Source organism: Ornithorhynchus anatinus, chromosome X2 (genome assembly GCF_004115215.2).
Source record: "Ornithorhynchus anatinus isolate Pmale09 chromosome X2, mOrnAna1.pri.v4, whole genome shotgun sequence".
Lineage (NCBI taxonomy): Eukaryota > Metazoa > Chordata > Mammalia > Monotremata > Ornithorhynchidae > Ornithorhynchus > Ornithorhynchus anatinus.
Genome location: NC_041750.1, coordinates 6926305 through 6942120, shown reverse-complemented (window position 1 = coordinate 6942120; position 15816 = coordinate 6926305). Strand labels below are relative to the sequence as shown.

Here is a 15816-nt window from a genome sequence, read left to right as displayed (position 1 = left end):
AGACACAGATATTGAAATAATTTAGAGAGGGGAGGAAGAAGAGAAAGTGGATATGTAGAGAAGTGAGTCCATGACTAATAGGGAATGTAATCAATATGTATAGATGTGCTACAGCTAGTTGTGAGTGTATAAGTATGCAGTTGACACTGAAACAGCATAGCCTAGTGAAAAGAGCCCAGGCCTGGGTTCTAATCCCAGCTCTGCCACTTGCCTGTCCTGTCCTTCAAGTTTCCTCATCTGTAAATTGGCAATTAAATAGCTATTTTCCCTCCCCCTTAGACTGTGAGCCTTATGTGGGACAGGAAATGTGTCCAAACTGATGACCTTGTATCTACCCCAGTGCTAGTACAGGGCTTGGCACATAGTAAACACTTAACAAATACCACAGTTCTTATAATTATAATACTCTGTGCTCTGCACACAGTAAGTGCTCAATAAATATGATTGAATAATTATCACAGAAGTGCTGAGGTGGCAATGGGGGGCGTGGGAGGCTGTAACTTGGGGAGAAGAAAAAAATCATCAGAGAATGATTGTGGTAAGACTCCTGGAGGAGGTGTGATTTCAGAAAGGCTTTGAAGATAGGGAGAGCTGATGTCTACTGAACCACATTGGAGTTTAGGGGTACCCATCTACGAACCCATTCCAAGCGGGGGATGGTAGGTTCAGTATATAATGAAACTCTTTTTCTCTTAGCAGCAAAAGACTACATGACCAGTGCCAATTCTTAATATTCTCAGTAGGCAGCTGTCATAGGTGGGGTTAAATAAGGTTTAATTGCTGTAGGAACTCGAATAGCAGGGGGGCTGCAGAATTTATAACAATCATTTGAGTCCCCTTCTCCCACCCCCAAAATGAACTAATTCAGTTTACATACACACACCCACACATACCAGGGTTATATCCTTAGTCTGTCCTTTGTCATGTTCAGTATTTAGCCAAGATCCTTTTGTTCTAAGGAAGGAATCCCATTGGCTCTGAATAGTTTCTAAATACCAGACAAGCACACTGGCTTTGAGTTCATCAACCAGTGGTATTTTATTAGACTGCCTAACTTCTAGCTGCCCCTCACTCTTGACTCTTCCCACCTCCATCTCCTCGCTCACACAGTTTCCCTGGTTTGGAACTCTCTCCTTCCCCAAATCCAAGCAATCACCACTCCCCGAAGACACTCAATCAGGATTTGGTGACAGATTGAACATATGTGTTGAATAAGAGAGCTGAGTCAAGAATAATGCCAAGGTTACGGGCTTATGAGAGTAGGAGGATAGTGGTGTTGTCTACAGTGATGGGGGAGGACAGGGTTTGGGTGTATGCGCTCATCTTGGCATTCCTTTCAGGTGTTAACAAGGGCTGAGCTGGTTGTATTGTACTGAATTTCAGGCATCTTAGCCTACCGATGAGAAATATTACTCTCGTTCTTTATTTTCCTCTGAGGCAAACAGCAATCTTCTTTTTCCAGTCACACAAGCACATACACACCCACCCTCAGTCTAAGCAGCCTAGAGGGTGGTAAAGCATATGAAATTCGTCACCCCAGAAAGACATGGAGGCAAATAATATCAACAGGTGTAAGGAGAGTTTATAAAAATTTGACATAAATTATTAAAAGGAAAAGTGAGTGTAAAATGGGAAAAAAATCGAATTTAGATTGCTCACAAAGGAATTAGATTCAGGGATGTTTCATGTATCTGCCACCAGCAACCCTCCCAACCATATTCTTAGATTGTGAAACAATCAATCAATGGCATTTATTGAGTGCTTACTGTGTGCAGAGCACTGTACTAAGCACTTGGGATAATACAGTAGAGTTGGGTAGAAACGATCCCTTTCCTCAAGGAGCTTACAGTCTAGAGGACTGCTCCAATGGGTTAGGGAGCATGTTGAAATTGTCATCTTTGTACTCTTCTCCAGCGCTTAGTACAGTGTTCTGCCCACAGCAGGCACTCAAACTCTATCAAATGAGTGAATGGTAAGTCAATGATTGGTTATTCATGAGAAAAGATAGGGGTATGAGAGGAGTATGGATGTAGAAAGAACAAAGCTGTTCTTCTAGACATTCTCTGGTGCCAACTCTGGTCATCAAAGACTAGCCTTGGATTGCCCTTTGGTTCGACCTGGACTGCTCTTATTTTCTTATGCAGGAAAGAGAGAAATTATCATTTTGGTGAGATAAAAATGCATAATTCATTTGGTCTGTAAAAAAATGCAATAATTACAACAAGAGTATAGAGTTGGAATTAATGTTCTACAGTTGACTGGTAGAAAAATTGATGAAATGGCAAGAATCAGGGAGTGTTGGAAAAAGGAGCATTTCTTGACTGGAGAGCAGTGCCATAAGGAATTCTAGGCGGATGAATGATGAAAACCCTTGGTAACCATATATGTTAAATGATGTTCGAAAAAAAGAACCTTTATACAAAAATTAATGTGGGGGGGGGTGGGTTTCCAGGCATTTTCAGTCCTTTCCCCAATGCTGGTAAATATTTGTGACACAATAAGATTGTTCTCAGAGCCTTGATTTTGTAGTGAAATCATTTTGTAAAGATGATAAAATATCACAGCTCTAAACCCATTCCATAAAAACATGAAGGGGTTTATTTTAATAATAAAAACACTATTTAATAACACTTTCTATAAAACTCTGAAAATGGAAGTAGGCTTTCCTACAACTAATCATTTCTATTATTTCACTTTCTTCTGATCTCATACAGTTTTCAACTTCTTTATTACTTTCTTTAAATCTTACCCATATTTATATTCATTGCTTTGGTTTTGTTTTCCTTCTCCATTTTCTGCCTTATTCTTGGGGGAATTTCTCATACCATCTTTTCCTCTGTAGCTCCTATTTCTTCATCTTGCCTCTCAACTGCAGTCTTTTTTAATACTCCTAAAGTTTTCCAAAGTGTTCCATGTTCCATAGTACTCCCGTTTTTCCTTTGTTTTCATTAAAGTCATTTTCAGAGCACCATAAGTTTAAATTTTTTTGCAGATAGGCAAAGAATGTGTCCATCATGATACATTTCACTTTTGTCTGGCCTCAGCAAGAGCTGTGACCACACACTCCAAATTTTCCCTGACAATGCAGCCACTGAATAATAATGATAATAATAATAGTGGTATTGTTTACTATGATTACTATGTGCCAAGCACTGCACTAAGCACTGGGGTAGATAGAAGATAATCAGGTCGGGCACAGTCCCCGTCCCACAAGGAACTCAAAGTTTAGGTAGGAAGGAGAACAGGTATTGGTTTTCACATGAGAAAGGAAGAAACTGAGGCACAGAGCAGTTAAGTGACTTGCCCAAGGTCACACAGCAGGCAAGTAGCAGAGTCTTTCTGCGGTCTCAAGACATCGCTACTTGAATGTCCGGCTGCCACCTCACACTTAACATGTCCGAAACAGAGCTCCTTATCTTCCCACGCAAAACCTGCCCTCCCCCTGACTTTCCCATCACTGTAGACGGCATCGCCGTCCTTCCTGTCTGACTAGCCTGTAACTTTGGCATTATCCTTGACTCCTCTCATTCAACCCATTGTATCACTAAATCCTGTCGGTTCAACCTTCATAACATGGCTAAAATCCATCCTTTCCTCTCCATCCAAACTGCTACCATGTCAAACTAAGCACTTATCCTACCCCTCCTTGATTATTGTGTCAGCCTGCTTGCTGACCTCCCAGCCTCCTGTCTCTCCACTCTTCAGTCCCAACTTCCGTCTGCTGCCCGGATCATTTTTGGTTTTTATTTTAACTAAAACGTTCAGGCCATAAATGCGTTGTGGGCAGGGATTATGTTTGTTATATTGTTGTGTTGTATTCTCCCAAGCACTTAGTACAGTGTTCAGAACACAGTAGTGCTCATTAAATATGTTGGATTGATAGAACCCAGGTACCCTGACTCTCAGGCCCATGGTCTTTCTACTAAGCCATGCTACTTCCCAAATGCTTCAATGCTTCTTGCAATGAAAGAGGCCTGGGAGTCAGAGGACCTGGGTTCTAATCCCAGCTCCACCACTTGTCTCCTGTGTGACCTTGGGTAAATCACTTAATTTCTTTGGACCTCAATTTTCTCATCTGTAAAATGGGGATTAAGGAAGAGCACAAATTTGGGAGTCAGAGGATATGGGTTCTAATCCTGGCTCTGCCACTTGTCTGCTGTGTGACCTTGGGCAAGCCACTCAACTTCTCTGTGCCTCAGTTACCTCATCTGTAAAATGGGGATTAAAATTGTGAACCCCACGTGGGACAACCTGATTACCCTGTATCTACCCCGGAGTTTAGAACAGTGCTTGGCACTTAGTAAGTGCTTAACAAGCACCATAATTATTACCTATTCTCCCTCCTACTTAGACAGTGAGCCCTATGTGGGACAGGTACTTTGTCCAACCTGTCTTGTAAGTATTCCCAGCATTTAGTACAGTGCTGGAGTAATGTTCACTGTGAATCATGTTAACTCAGAGACTTGCTTAGGAGGGAAAAAGGCTGGGTATTAGGCATAACATCTCTATTTTAGCAGGTGGCAGAGAATTGATATATGACTGTATATATTATATTTTATGGCACTTGTTAAGCGCTTACTATGTGCCAAGCACTGTCCTAAACATTTGGATTAATCAGGTTGACAGTGAGGCTCACAGTCTAAGTAGGAGAAACAATGGACATTTTGAAGAATATAAGAAAGCTTTGTTGAGTAGCACCGTGATAATGGAGCTGAATTTTGTTAACTGTCCTGAGAGACTAATTTTCATGTATAACCCATTCCCAGACGTTTTTATCAAAGCAATTATCGCCTTAAGGAGGGTTTCTTCTTGTCATGTTTAGTGTAATCAACTATGCTAAAGAGCAGCATAGGGTGGGATAGGGTGGAAGGAAGACAGAAAAGAAAAAATATCATATAGCCAGAGTGGTGGAAGCAGTAAGGGTGGGAGATGGGGGACAATTTGGGTGCAAATTACTGAGACAGTCCATTTCTCTCCTCTCTAAGTAGTTTGTTCTTTGTCTTTGACCTTGTTGATAGGAAATCATTGATTCATTTCTAACAGAGCTTGAAGTCAGCATGGTTCTTTTATCTGTATTTCTTTGATTGCACACCAAAACTTGCAGTGAAGTGGGGACAACACCGAGAAATTGTGTTAGGAGCTGCAGAGTGCAAAACAGATTTTAATTTTAATTCGGCTGGAAAAGTTTGGGTTGATTATCCAGACTGGAACATTTATAAACCCCATGCAAAATATCAACATAAAACAATTTACCACTGTAATGAGATGTGAGGGAATAATAAAAGGATGAAAAATAAAGACTAATACCCTAGAGTCCAGTTCATTTAACGCTTGAGCCAATCCACACCTTTAACAGGTTATTTAAATCTATTTGCTCTTTAGTGTGCAACTGAAGGGGGCGGGGGACATATTAACATGATGTTGGGGCGGGGAGAGCTTTCATTAGCTGTGGGGTGGCGTCTCCGCCTAAAGAAGGTCATGTTGAGGATTTTGACAACAGACCTGTCATTTGAAAGGGAGTCATTTCTTCCGAAATACACATAGCTGTCCTGTACCTTGCTGAGTTAACGTTAAAATGTAGAGAAGCAGCGTGGCTCAGTGGAAAGAGCACGGGCTTGGGAGTCAGAGGCCGTGGGTTCTCATCCCGGCTCCGTCACTTGTTAGCTGTGTGACTTTGGCCAAGTCACCTAACTTGTCAGTTGCCTCATCTGTAAAATGGCGATTAAGACTGAGCCCCACGTGGGACAACCTATTACTTTGTATTTCTCCCAGCGTTTAGAACAGTGCTTGGCACATAGTAAATGCTTAACAAATACCATCATTATTATTATTAATTAGATTTAAAATCATAGCGCACCATCATGGCACTCCCCTACCAGGGCCAGGCTGAACAGTCCTGTCTGGACAGGTGAGGAGCCTGAGAAATATTCCTTCCCAGCAGGAATCTTTTACTGCTTTGTTGTCATTTCTGGGGACTTTTTGTTGTTGTTGTTGTTTTTAATGACATTTGTTAAGCGCTTACTGTGTACCCAGGCACTCTTCTAATCTCTAGGATAGATCCGAACTAATCAGATCGGACACAGTCCATGTCCCACATGGGGCCCACAGTCTTAATCCCATTTTACAGAGAAGTAAAGTGATTCACCCAAGGTCACAGAAGACAAGTGGCAGAGAATTGTTGTTTTTAAATTGGGTTTATCCTGTTATTTTTTCCCTATATGTCTACTCCCCACTCACCCAAGGCTGTGGGCCTTTTATCAGCCAGAGACCGTGTCCAAACCATATCTTTGTACCTTTCCCCCGCACTTAGAACATTACTGAGCACGTTGCAAACACACGCACTCAATTCTCCCAAAAGACATGTTTTCCTACACACTTTGCATAGAATGCTCTTAGGGAATTAGGGAACTTTGTTCCAACAGCACATGTCTGGATAGACTTTGATGTTGGAAGAAACTGTTATGTTAAGTAGTGCAAGTTTTCCTTAACACGAGATTTGTCAGAAATGAAACACCTGTGTTTTAGGTGAACTGAATATACTATAATATGAAAGCAAACACGAGGACAGAGAGAAATTTGGGGTCTTTTAAGGATGATATTAAGACACTCCTTACCTAAATCTCCTCTCAAGATCAACAAGGTCTTAAGGGATTCTTTGAAAGTGAGGGTTTATTTTGATCATTAAAAAAGAGAAGCAGTTAAAAAATCAAAAACAATATTGTTAGAGAGTTTAAAGTATGAACAGTCTTGAATAGATTCAGTAGAAGGCAATTCAAATTGAGGGGAGAAAGTGAGAGCAAAGAAGAAACTTTCTGATGCTTATCACTCAGAAAGAAATATACAATGCAATACAGTTCTCATGGAAATAATTATTGATTACTGATCAGTTGAAGCTATAGCCACAGCACATTTCTCTAAGACAGAAAAATGGTTTCATATTTGCGTGAATTTTTAAGACCTTTAACCTTTTACACAGACTAAAAATATGTTGCTTTTCTAGACACTGTGGGGATAGCCCTAGGTGGTTACTGTGCACTGCTGGTGCTGGTCATTTGTGGACTTGGGGGCTGGAGATTTTTCTGGTTTGTCAGGATAAGGGAATAGAGTCGATAAGCAAATAGTCCTGAATTGAGCAATCCAAGGTGGGACAAATATTAAAATAAATTATGGATATGTACAGAAGTGCTGTGGGGCTGAGGGTGTGGTGAATAAAGGGTAGAGATCCAAATGCAAGCAGTGTGGAAAGCAGCATGGTTTAATGGATGAAACATGGATCTGGGAGTCAGAAGGGCCTGGGTTCTAATTCTGACTTGGCCACTTGTCTGCTGTGGGCAAGCCACTTAACTTCTCTGTGCTTCAGTTACCTCATCTGTAAAATGGGGATGGACTGTGAGCCCCATTTAAGACATGGACTATGTCCAACCTGACTAGTTTGTATCTACCCCAGTGCTTAGTACAGTGCCTGGCACATGGTAAGTGCTTAGCAAATACCATTAAAAAAAGTGTAAAGGTGATGGAGTAAGGAGAGGGCATAGGAGAAATGAGGGCTTTGTTGGGGAAGGCCTCTTGGAGGAAATGTGATTTTTATAAGGCTTTGAAGGTGGGGAGAGTGGTGGTCTGTCAAATATGAAGGGGAGGGAGTTCCAGGCCAGAGGCAGAATGTGGATGAGGGGGGGGTCAACAGCGAGAAAGATGAGATCGTGGTACAGCGAGTATGTTGGGCATTAGAGGAGTGAAATGATTGTCCTGGGTTGTAATAGGAAATCAGCAAGGTAAGATAGGAGGAGGCAAGGTGATTTCCCCTAGGTACTCTACTAAACTGGCTATATTAAATTGAGTTGATTTGGGTATTCTGGCAGATGTGCTTAAAGTAAAATCCTTGAGGGAACTAAACCTACCCAGTTAGCTCTTCCATTTCTCTCAACCTCCTTGGGTAGAGTTATTTTTTTTCAGTTTTTCCCATCCTTGTCTATTCTTCCATAAGCTTAGGGCTTCCGATTCCCTGACATTGAAATAGCTTTCTCTCAGTATGCCTCTGATATTGTCCATTTCCTTAGGAGTTGTCAGCTTGTTAGTTAACACAGATCTGGCAGTGTTTCATTTCCTTTGACAGTGCCTGAATTAGTAATGTTTGAGCTGGAGGAATTGACTAATGTCCATTTGGAGTGTTCAGATATCCTGTCCTGCCAAATCATGCATATGAACGTTTAGAAAAGGAAAAAAGTTGTCTTGACAGTCCCGGTATAATTTTGTCTAAATCAGGCCCCCTTTAAAAAGAACAAAGATAGACAAAGTAAAATGATTTAAACAAGAAAATAGTTCTTGTAGAATAATGACCGGCTTTCATTTTCTTGATGTCTTCTCTCGTTCCTGGGCCTGACAGCTACTTCAAGAAAGGTAGACAAATGAGGGAAGTCAGTAGGGTAGAAGTTTGATTCCCTTGCCTTAGCCATACATAGCTTCAGGGCTGTTAATTCTCACAGTTCAGGGTAAGAAAAGAATCTCATCTCTTTAAGGGATTCCATAAGAAACCTTTCCTCCTCTTGATTGATGATGAAATCTCAAGATGTAAATTAAAGCCAGAGAGGGGAAAAGCCTGGACAACTTTCAGAAAGTTTGAAAAAACCATGGAAACTAAAAATTAGAGGCAGGGTAGAAAACACCACGGTGGAGTTGAAACACAAGTAGAATCCTCAAAGACCTATAGCATTCCAACTTCGTAAAAAGCTGCCAGTAGCCATTTATGCCTATAAATGGGTTCGGCATATGTTATAGTCCACCGGTACTGAAGCTAAATAAGAAAGTGCTCTTCACCAACTCCTTGAGGATAGAGTATCATCCCAACCATATCAGACTTATTCGTTGAGCCAACTGATCTGCAGCCCAAAGCCTTCTGTCACCTCAACAGCGTTTACCCACCTTTGCTCTGACTTCCCTGATTCACCAGGGCTAAAAGCAACTTTACGAGAAAGGACATACCCAAGCATCAAGAAAAGCAAATCTTGACTTGGGGTATCCACCACGGCCACAACCTGGAGGCTACGTGACCTTCAATCAGTCAGTGGTATTTGAGTGTCTATTGTATACAGGGAACGCAGTGTTTAGGAGAGTACAATTCATTCATTCATATTTATCGGGCACTTACTGTGGGCAGAACACTGTACTAAGCGCTTGGGAGAGTACATTACAACAATAAATAGACACAATCCCTGCCCACAACGAGCCTAGAGGGATCTACAGTCGAGGGATAGTTGAGGTAGACATAGTACCTGCCCTCAAGACGTTTGCAGTCTAACAGGAGAGATTGACCCCAAATAATTTACAGATAGGAGGAGGAGGGTGAAAAAATGGCTGTGTAAATCTTTAAGTGCTTAAATAGTAGAATATGTAGCTCAATAAGTACCAAGGATACCACAAATTTCAGACAGTGCATAATTGCCAAGGTGGCAGTTGGAGGATATGACCAGGGGAGAAGAAAAATTAATCAGGAAGAACCTCCTGCAGAGGTGGTATTTCTGGAGAACAGTGGTCTGGCAGATTTGAAGGGATATTGATCCAGACCTGCATATCCCTGGACTGCATTTCACTGGGAACTAAACAGGTTTAAGCTGCAATCTAGCTAGGCAGTCCTCTTGAAAGAAGTATGAAGACTGGGTTCAAATAGCTGATGTGATCAATTTTCGGTAAATTTTGTGTGTTCTGAAAGGAGGAGTTGGCTTAAGACTTACATGCTTATAATGATCAGGAAGAAATTAGCTGAGAACCAATCTAAACTTCTTTCACATGCTCTAGAAATAACCCATCAAAGCACCTAAAGTATCTGTATGTACCTCTTGTAAAGTTACAGAGCTCTGGGAGGCACACTTCAGTTTGTGATTTAAAAAAATAAGAATTGGGTACCGTTTTGTTGGAATTCCATAGAGCACTGAAAAACAAGTGGGAAATCAGAGCTGAATGGTGATCAGTATGTTTGCTTTAATTGCCCAATTTTTCGATCTGAGCAGAATCTACTAGAAGCCTTCCAGACTCAAATTATAGACTGGGGGTGAGGGTGGCATGGAAACTGAGGCTTGTGAGACACATGCAGCTCTTCGTCCTTTGCCGTGTGGTTAACCTTGAAAAGCCGGATAATACGTGCTTTGTTATTTGTTACATGGCGGCACCCGCTTCGGAGCCGGGCTGGGGAGGGAGTATCCGACTCGCCATGGCCACTCACCACCGCCCCCTCCGGAACACCTACTTGCCATTCCCGTTAAAGGGATCCTTTTTGATTTGTGTGTCTCGGCCGTGTTACATTTTCCGTTTCGTTCTTGAGGCTTAGCTACTACCCCTTGTATACACTGTTGCTCATGCTCTGCAGCTAACTTGCATTTAGATCAAATAACTGTTAATCTAAGTCTAACACGAAGAATGACAGAAAGGCACATCTATTTCCAATATTGTTAACGTCTATAAAATAGTCTGGTGTATTGGCTGGTGTGACAATTGGAAACATTTTATGTATCAGTTGTTGAAGGTACTATGAAGGCTGTCAGAATCTCCTACTTCAGCTCATTATTAATTATAATGGTATTTGTTAAGTGCTTACTATGTGCCGAGCACTGTTCTAAGCGCCAGGGGAGATACAAGGTGATCAGGTTGTCCCACGTGGGGCTCACAGTCTTCATTCCCCCTTTTACAGATGAGGGAACCGAGGCACAGAGAGGCCAAGTGACTTGCCCAAAGTCACGAGCTGACAGGTGGCGGAGCCGGGATCAGAACCCACGACCTTTGACTCCCAAACCCGTGCTCTTCCCACTGAGAATAATTACGGTGCTTGTTAAGCGCTTACTGGGCGCCAAGCACTGCTCTAAGCGCCGGGGTAAATACAGGGCATTTAGGTTGGACACAGTCCCCTCCCCTCTGAGGCTCACACTCTTCACCCCCATTTTCCAAATGAGGGAACTGAGGCCCAGGGAAGTCCAGTGACTTGCCCAAGGTCACCCGGCAGGCAAGCGGCGGAGCCGGGATTAGAACCCACGGCATCTGAGTCCCCAGCCCGGGCCCTTGCCACTAGGCCTCGCTGCTTCCCTCCCGCGACGGAGTCCACCCCGACCAGGGCCTCCCCGAGCTACTAATGGAGCCTTACTCCATACTTCGTAATCACTTTAAATTACATTCTCCTCCCTCCTTGGGCTATTATTGGGAAGAAAGGCCACACATTTTAAGAAATAAAAGTTGCTCCTGATTTTCTAATCTTGCCTTAAAAAAATTATAGGAGCTAATTTGCTTATTGGTCCTGTTTATCGCTAACAGAGTATGACATTGTTTTATTGCTATTGACTCAGTACATGATTTTAACTAAGTAACTCCTACTGGGCCTCAGTTGTTCCAAAGGTAAGTATTTTTGAGTCTATCGAAACCTGAAGGAATTCTATTCTGAACATATTTAAAGTTAACAAGGGAAGACTTTAATACATGAATTTTAACCACAAATGAAGGCCTATGTGGGGCAAGTAATGGAATGCCAGTGCTGAAGTGGGCCAAGGTTTACACTTACCAAAACTAAACCAAGGACTTTTATGCTTCCCTGAAGAGAAGATGGATCCATGTACACTGCCAAAGTAAGGCACTTCACCAGGTCTCTTCATTTTACACACTGGTTCTCTTTACCTGCCGTTCCCCAGCTCGCACTCTTCACTCTTCCCAAACTCACCTTCAAACCGTATCCCTCTCTCACATCTCCTGCCTCCTTCTGCTCATGCTGGACTCTCCCTCCCCACCCCACCACATCCTCCAGATCTCAGCCCCCCCAACTTTCAAAGCCCTCCTAAAATGCCACCTCCTCTGTGACAGTCATCCGAGATAGATGGGGAGAGGGAAGAAACTTGAAGGTGCCTGAGAAAGGAAACTATCCATCAGGGGAAGCAGCATGGTCTAGTGAATAGAACACAGGCCTGGGAGTCAGAAGGACCTGGATTCTAATCATGGCTCCACCATTTGTCTGCTTTGTGACCTTCTGACAAGTCACTTCACTTCTCTGTGCCTCAGTAAGTTCGTCTGTAAAATGGGGATTAATACTATGAGTCTCATGTGGAACTAGGACTGTAGCCAGCCTGATTAGCTCATATCCACCCCAGCACTCAGTACAGGGCCTGACGCATAGTAAGCGCTTAACAAATGCAATTTTAAGAAAATTGCTAGGGTGAGAAGGCTCTTAGCCTTAGTCTTAGCCTTTATATCAATGCATTAGAGACAGGATGAGAGAGAAATCTCATGTAGTACTGGAATAATAATTCTAGCTAGTCCTTTTTCACATACAATAGACCCAGGAAGACACGTTCCCCCTCCTGGGAAAAATCTCAATAGTGGAAGAAGTCACTCGCTCCTCACGCCCTCCTCCAAACAGAGAAAACTGATCAGCAGAATGGGTCGGGCATTTACTTGCTTGGCCACTCTGGGTCATCAGGGAAAGGCCAGAGAAGGGATTTAGGAAAAAGGTAGTAGACCTTCACAACCAGGAGGAGGTAGTGAGCCATGTTGTAAAAGAGAGAAGTAACCATGCGCTTGAAGAGAATCCGGACATGGAGGGGTCTGGCCTCCCTCCGGGGTTCTTGAGGGAAAGATCCAGAGTGCAGCTTCGAGGGTCTGGCATTTATAAAGGAAGCAGTGAGCTGAAGTGAACTGTCGAGGAAGACCTCTGGCTGGTTGATGTCAGGAGGACTCCTGAAAGATAAATACAGAGAACTTGGGGTAGGTGGTGATGGTAATGATGACGATGAAATCTCCCATTGAGAACAATGGATGGATCTCCATCCTGAGACTTCAAGACTGAGAACATGTGTGAAGAACTTGATTCTAGTACTAGTGGTTTGTGCCGCATGCAGCTTCCCCTCCAGTCATCTTCTTGCTACGGTACGGAGTGCAGCAGGTGAGTAGTCGGGGCAATGCCCTGCGAAGCCTATGTGAAAGCTTCTTACATGCAAGATGCTTTTATGGCCAAAGTGGCCACAGCACAGTGCCTAAGCTGTGCCTTGATGCCTTGACTCAGAAGGCCATTGCCTTAGTAGCTACTGCAGTGTTTGCTGCCCACATTAGCCAGCTATTTTTCAGGATTTCTCCAGGGCCTGTCCACCTCCCCAGAACATCCTAGGAGGTCCTTTGATTTCAAACCTTCACCAATGGGACTAGAATTTATGTCTCCTGATTCCCAATCCCAAGCTTTTTCCACTGGACCAACAGCAGGACCTCCAGAAGCAGTGTGGCTCAGTGGAATGAGCATGGGCTTGGGAGTCCGAGGTCATGGGTTCGAATTCTGGCTCCGCCACTCGGCTGTGTGACTGTGGGCAAGTCACTTAACTTCTCTGGGCCTCAGTTCCCTCATCTGTAAAATGGGGATTAAGACTGTGAGCCTCACGTAGGACAACCCGATTACCCTATTTCTACCCCAGCGCTTAGAACAGTGCTCTGCACATAGTAAGTGCTTAACATATACCAACATTATTATTAAAATGGGGGGCGGGAAAGGGGAGAAAGTGATAACCCCTCGGCATCAGACTTGTTTCATTTGTGATCTTAATTAAGCTTGTTGTGGGCAGTGAATATGTCTGTTGATTGTTATATTGTACTCTCCCAAGCCCTTAGTACAGTGCTCTGCACATAGTAAGCACTCAATAAATGCAATTGACTAATAATAATGATGGTACTTGTTAAGCACTTCCTATGTGCCAGACACTGTTCCCAAGTGCTGGGGTGGATACGCGTTAATCAGAAACAGTTAAGAAACAGTATTTGCTAAGGGCATACTATATTAAGAACCTGTTATAAATAACATCGGTGTCTAAGTGAGACAGGAGGTAACACCCCTGGCTTTCTGGAAGGACATGTTACCTTGGGAAATAGAATATGGAGGGAAGGCAAAAGACCGCTCTCCGTTACTAACTCTCAGCCCTCTGGAGGCAGGGTTAGCTGGCTGGCCCTTCCCTCCCCCTCGATGATCCCTTTGTCATTTGGAGGTGCTGATCTGAAAAGCCATCCAGCAGTGGCAGCACTTTCAGGGGTGAAATCTTTAGGGGCTCTCTTTGGCAAGACTTCTGCAAATCTACCCTGTTCCAAGAATATTTTAGAAGAAATATAGAAATCCTCAAGGAGGTCTATTTTGGAAGATGGGAGAAGTGGCTTTATTACTTTTTCTTCCCATAGAATGTTTCACTGGCCCACCATAATTTCTGTCATGTCCAGTTGCGAGTTTTTTTCTGTGCCTCAAAGAAAACTATATGGCAAGGCTTGGTCGAAAAATTTAACAGGATCCTCCTGTGTTTAGAGTTAACATTATTGATGTGTTTGTCAGCTAACATCAGGGTTATTTGTATTTTGGGGCTTAATTCAGCATAGGAACAGTGCAAAACATAGATCGGACTTGTGAGGACGGAGTATTTTTGTCATTCGATTGCTACCTCCTTCATGCCTCTAAATTGGCCCAGGACTAAGGTGATTGACAGCTACTGCTCAGGATTGCCAGTAGCTCTGCAACTTCTAATTCACCCTGCCCCTGAGCTTCAAGAACTGCGAATTGTGAGAGGAAACCCTGGTTAGCAGAAGGGTGGGTTAAAAGGGCCGGGTTCTGAAAAAACCTGAAATTGCAGACTCTTTCAAGCTGCATCTCAAGCATTTAGGGTATTTAGGAAGGACTCATAACTACTGTTTTGTGTCTCCAAAAACATTGACATCTGCATGCTGTACTCCCCACTAGCATTCAGTTTCCCCAGAGAGAGTCAAGCTCCAAGAAGGATTTTTCAAAAAATACACTTGTCTCATGCAGTCACAGGCAGTAATATGTTGTCATTCTATTTCAGGTGCAACAATGAAAACGAGTGGTATCAAGTTCATGAGAATATCATCCGCAAGTCCAGTACCAAGTACACAGCACCCAGCTCCAACTATGGTAATTGTTATTTTTCTTGATGGGAATTCCTTTCAGTAGAGTTTTGCACGAACCAACCCCAAAATGAAGACTCCCCAGATGGCTAATGACACGGCAGCTCCGAGGACTAATGTGTTCACCCGGCCATTTCAGTGAAAATCCCCATGAATGTTTGCACCACCCAGTCGTTTGAGTCGTCCCTAAGCCTCACTAACCAGTGTGTTTGTCCATAGAATCATAAAACCAAAAGGGCTTTTAAGAGGTCACCTGGTCAAGGTCCCCTGCCTTGAGGCAGGTGAATGTCTAAACATTCCAGGAAAGATGGGTGTCTAGTCTGTTTTTAAACAGCTCTGAAGATGAAAACTCCGTGAACTCCTTTGGTTGCCTCAGTGCCTTGTCATTCTGATAGTGAAGAACTCCCTTATGCACAATCAAAATCTTAGTTGCTTTAACTTAAACTCCCCCTTTTTATGGTATTTGTTAAGTGCTTACTATGAGCCAGTCACTGTACTAAGAGCTGGGGTAGATGCAAGCTGAACAACTTGAACACAGTTCATGTTCCTCCCATATGGGACTCACGGTCTTAATCCCCATTTTGCAGATGAGGTGACGGAGGCACAGAGAGGTTAAGTGACTGGCCCAAGGTCACACAGCAGACTTGTGGCAGAGCCGGGAGTAAAAACCAGATCCTCCTGACTTCCAGGCCTGTGCTCTATCCCTTAGGCCATACTGCTTCTCTTGTTTGGTCCTCAGTGGTCATATCCTCCTCATACAACCTTTTGTATTCTCTTCCTTAGGCTTAGCAGCATCACTTTCCCTAACCTTTTTTTATTGGTATTTGTTAAGTGCTTACTATGTGCCAGACACTGTACTAAGCGCTGGGATAGGTACAAGCAAATCAGGTTGGACGCAAT

The 15816-nt window shown here is 43.1% G+C and overlaps 1 protein-coding gene across 6 annotated transcripts in view; it reads left to right on the top strand.

Moving 5' to 3' along the window:
• The window catches only part of DOCK3 (dedicator of cytokinesis 3), a 474713-nt gene that overhangs the window by 323287 nt on the left and 135610 nt on the right, over nt 1-15816 (top strand). For all 6 annotated transcript variants that reach the window (XM_029052765.2, XM_029052763.2, XM_029052762.2 and 3 more), the window contains exon 13: nt 14835-14923. In XM_029052765.2, the coding sequence (XP_028908598.1) occupies nt 14835-14923 (89 nt within the window). The remainder of the gene's footprint in view (nt 1-14834; nt 14924-15816) is intronic.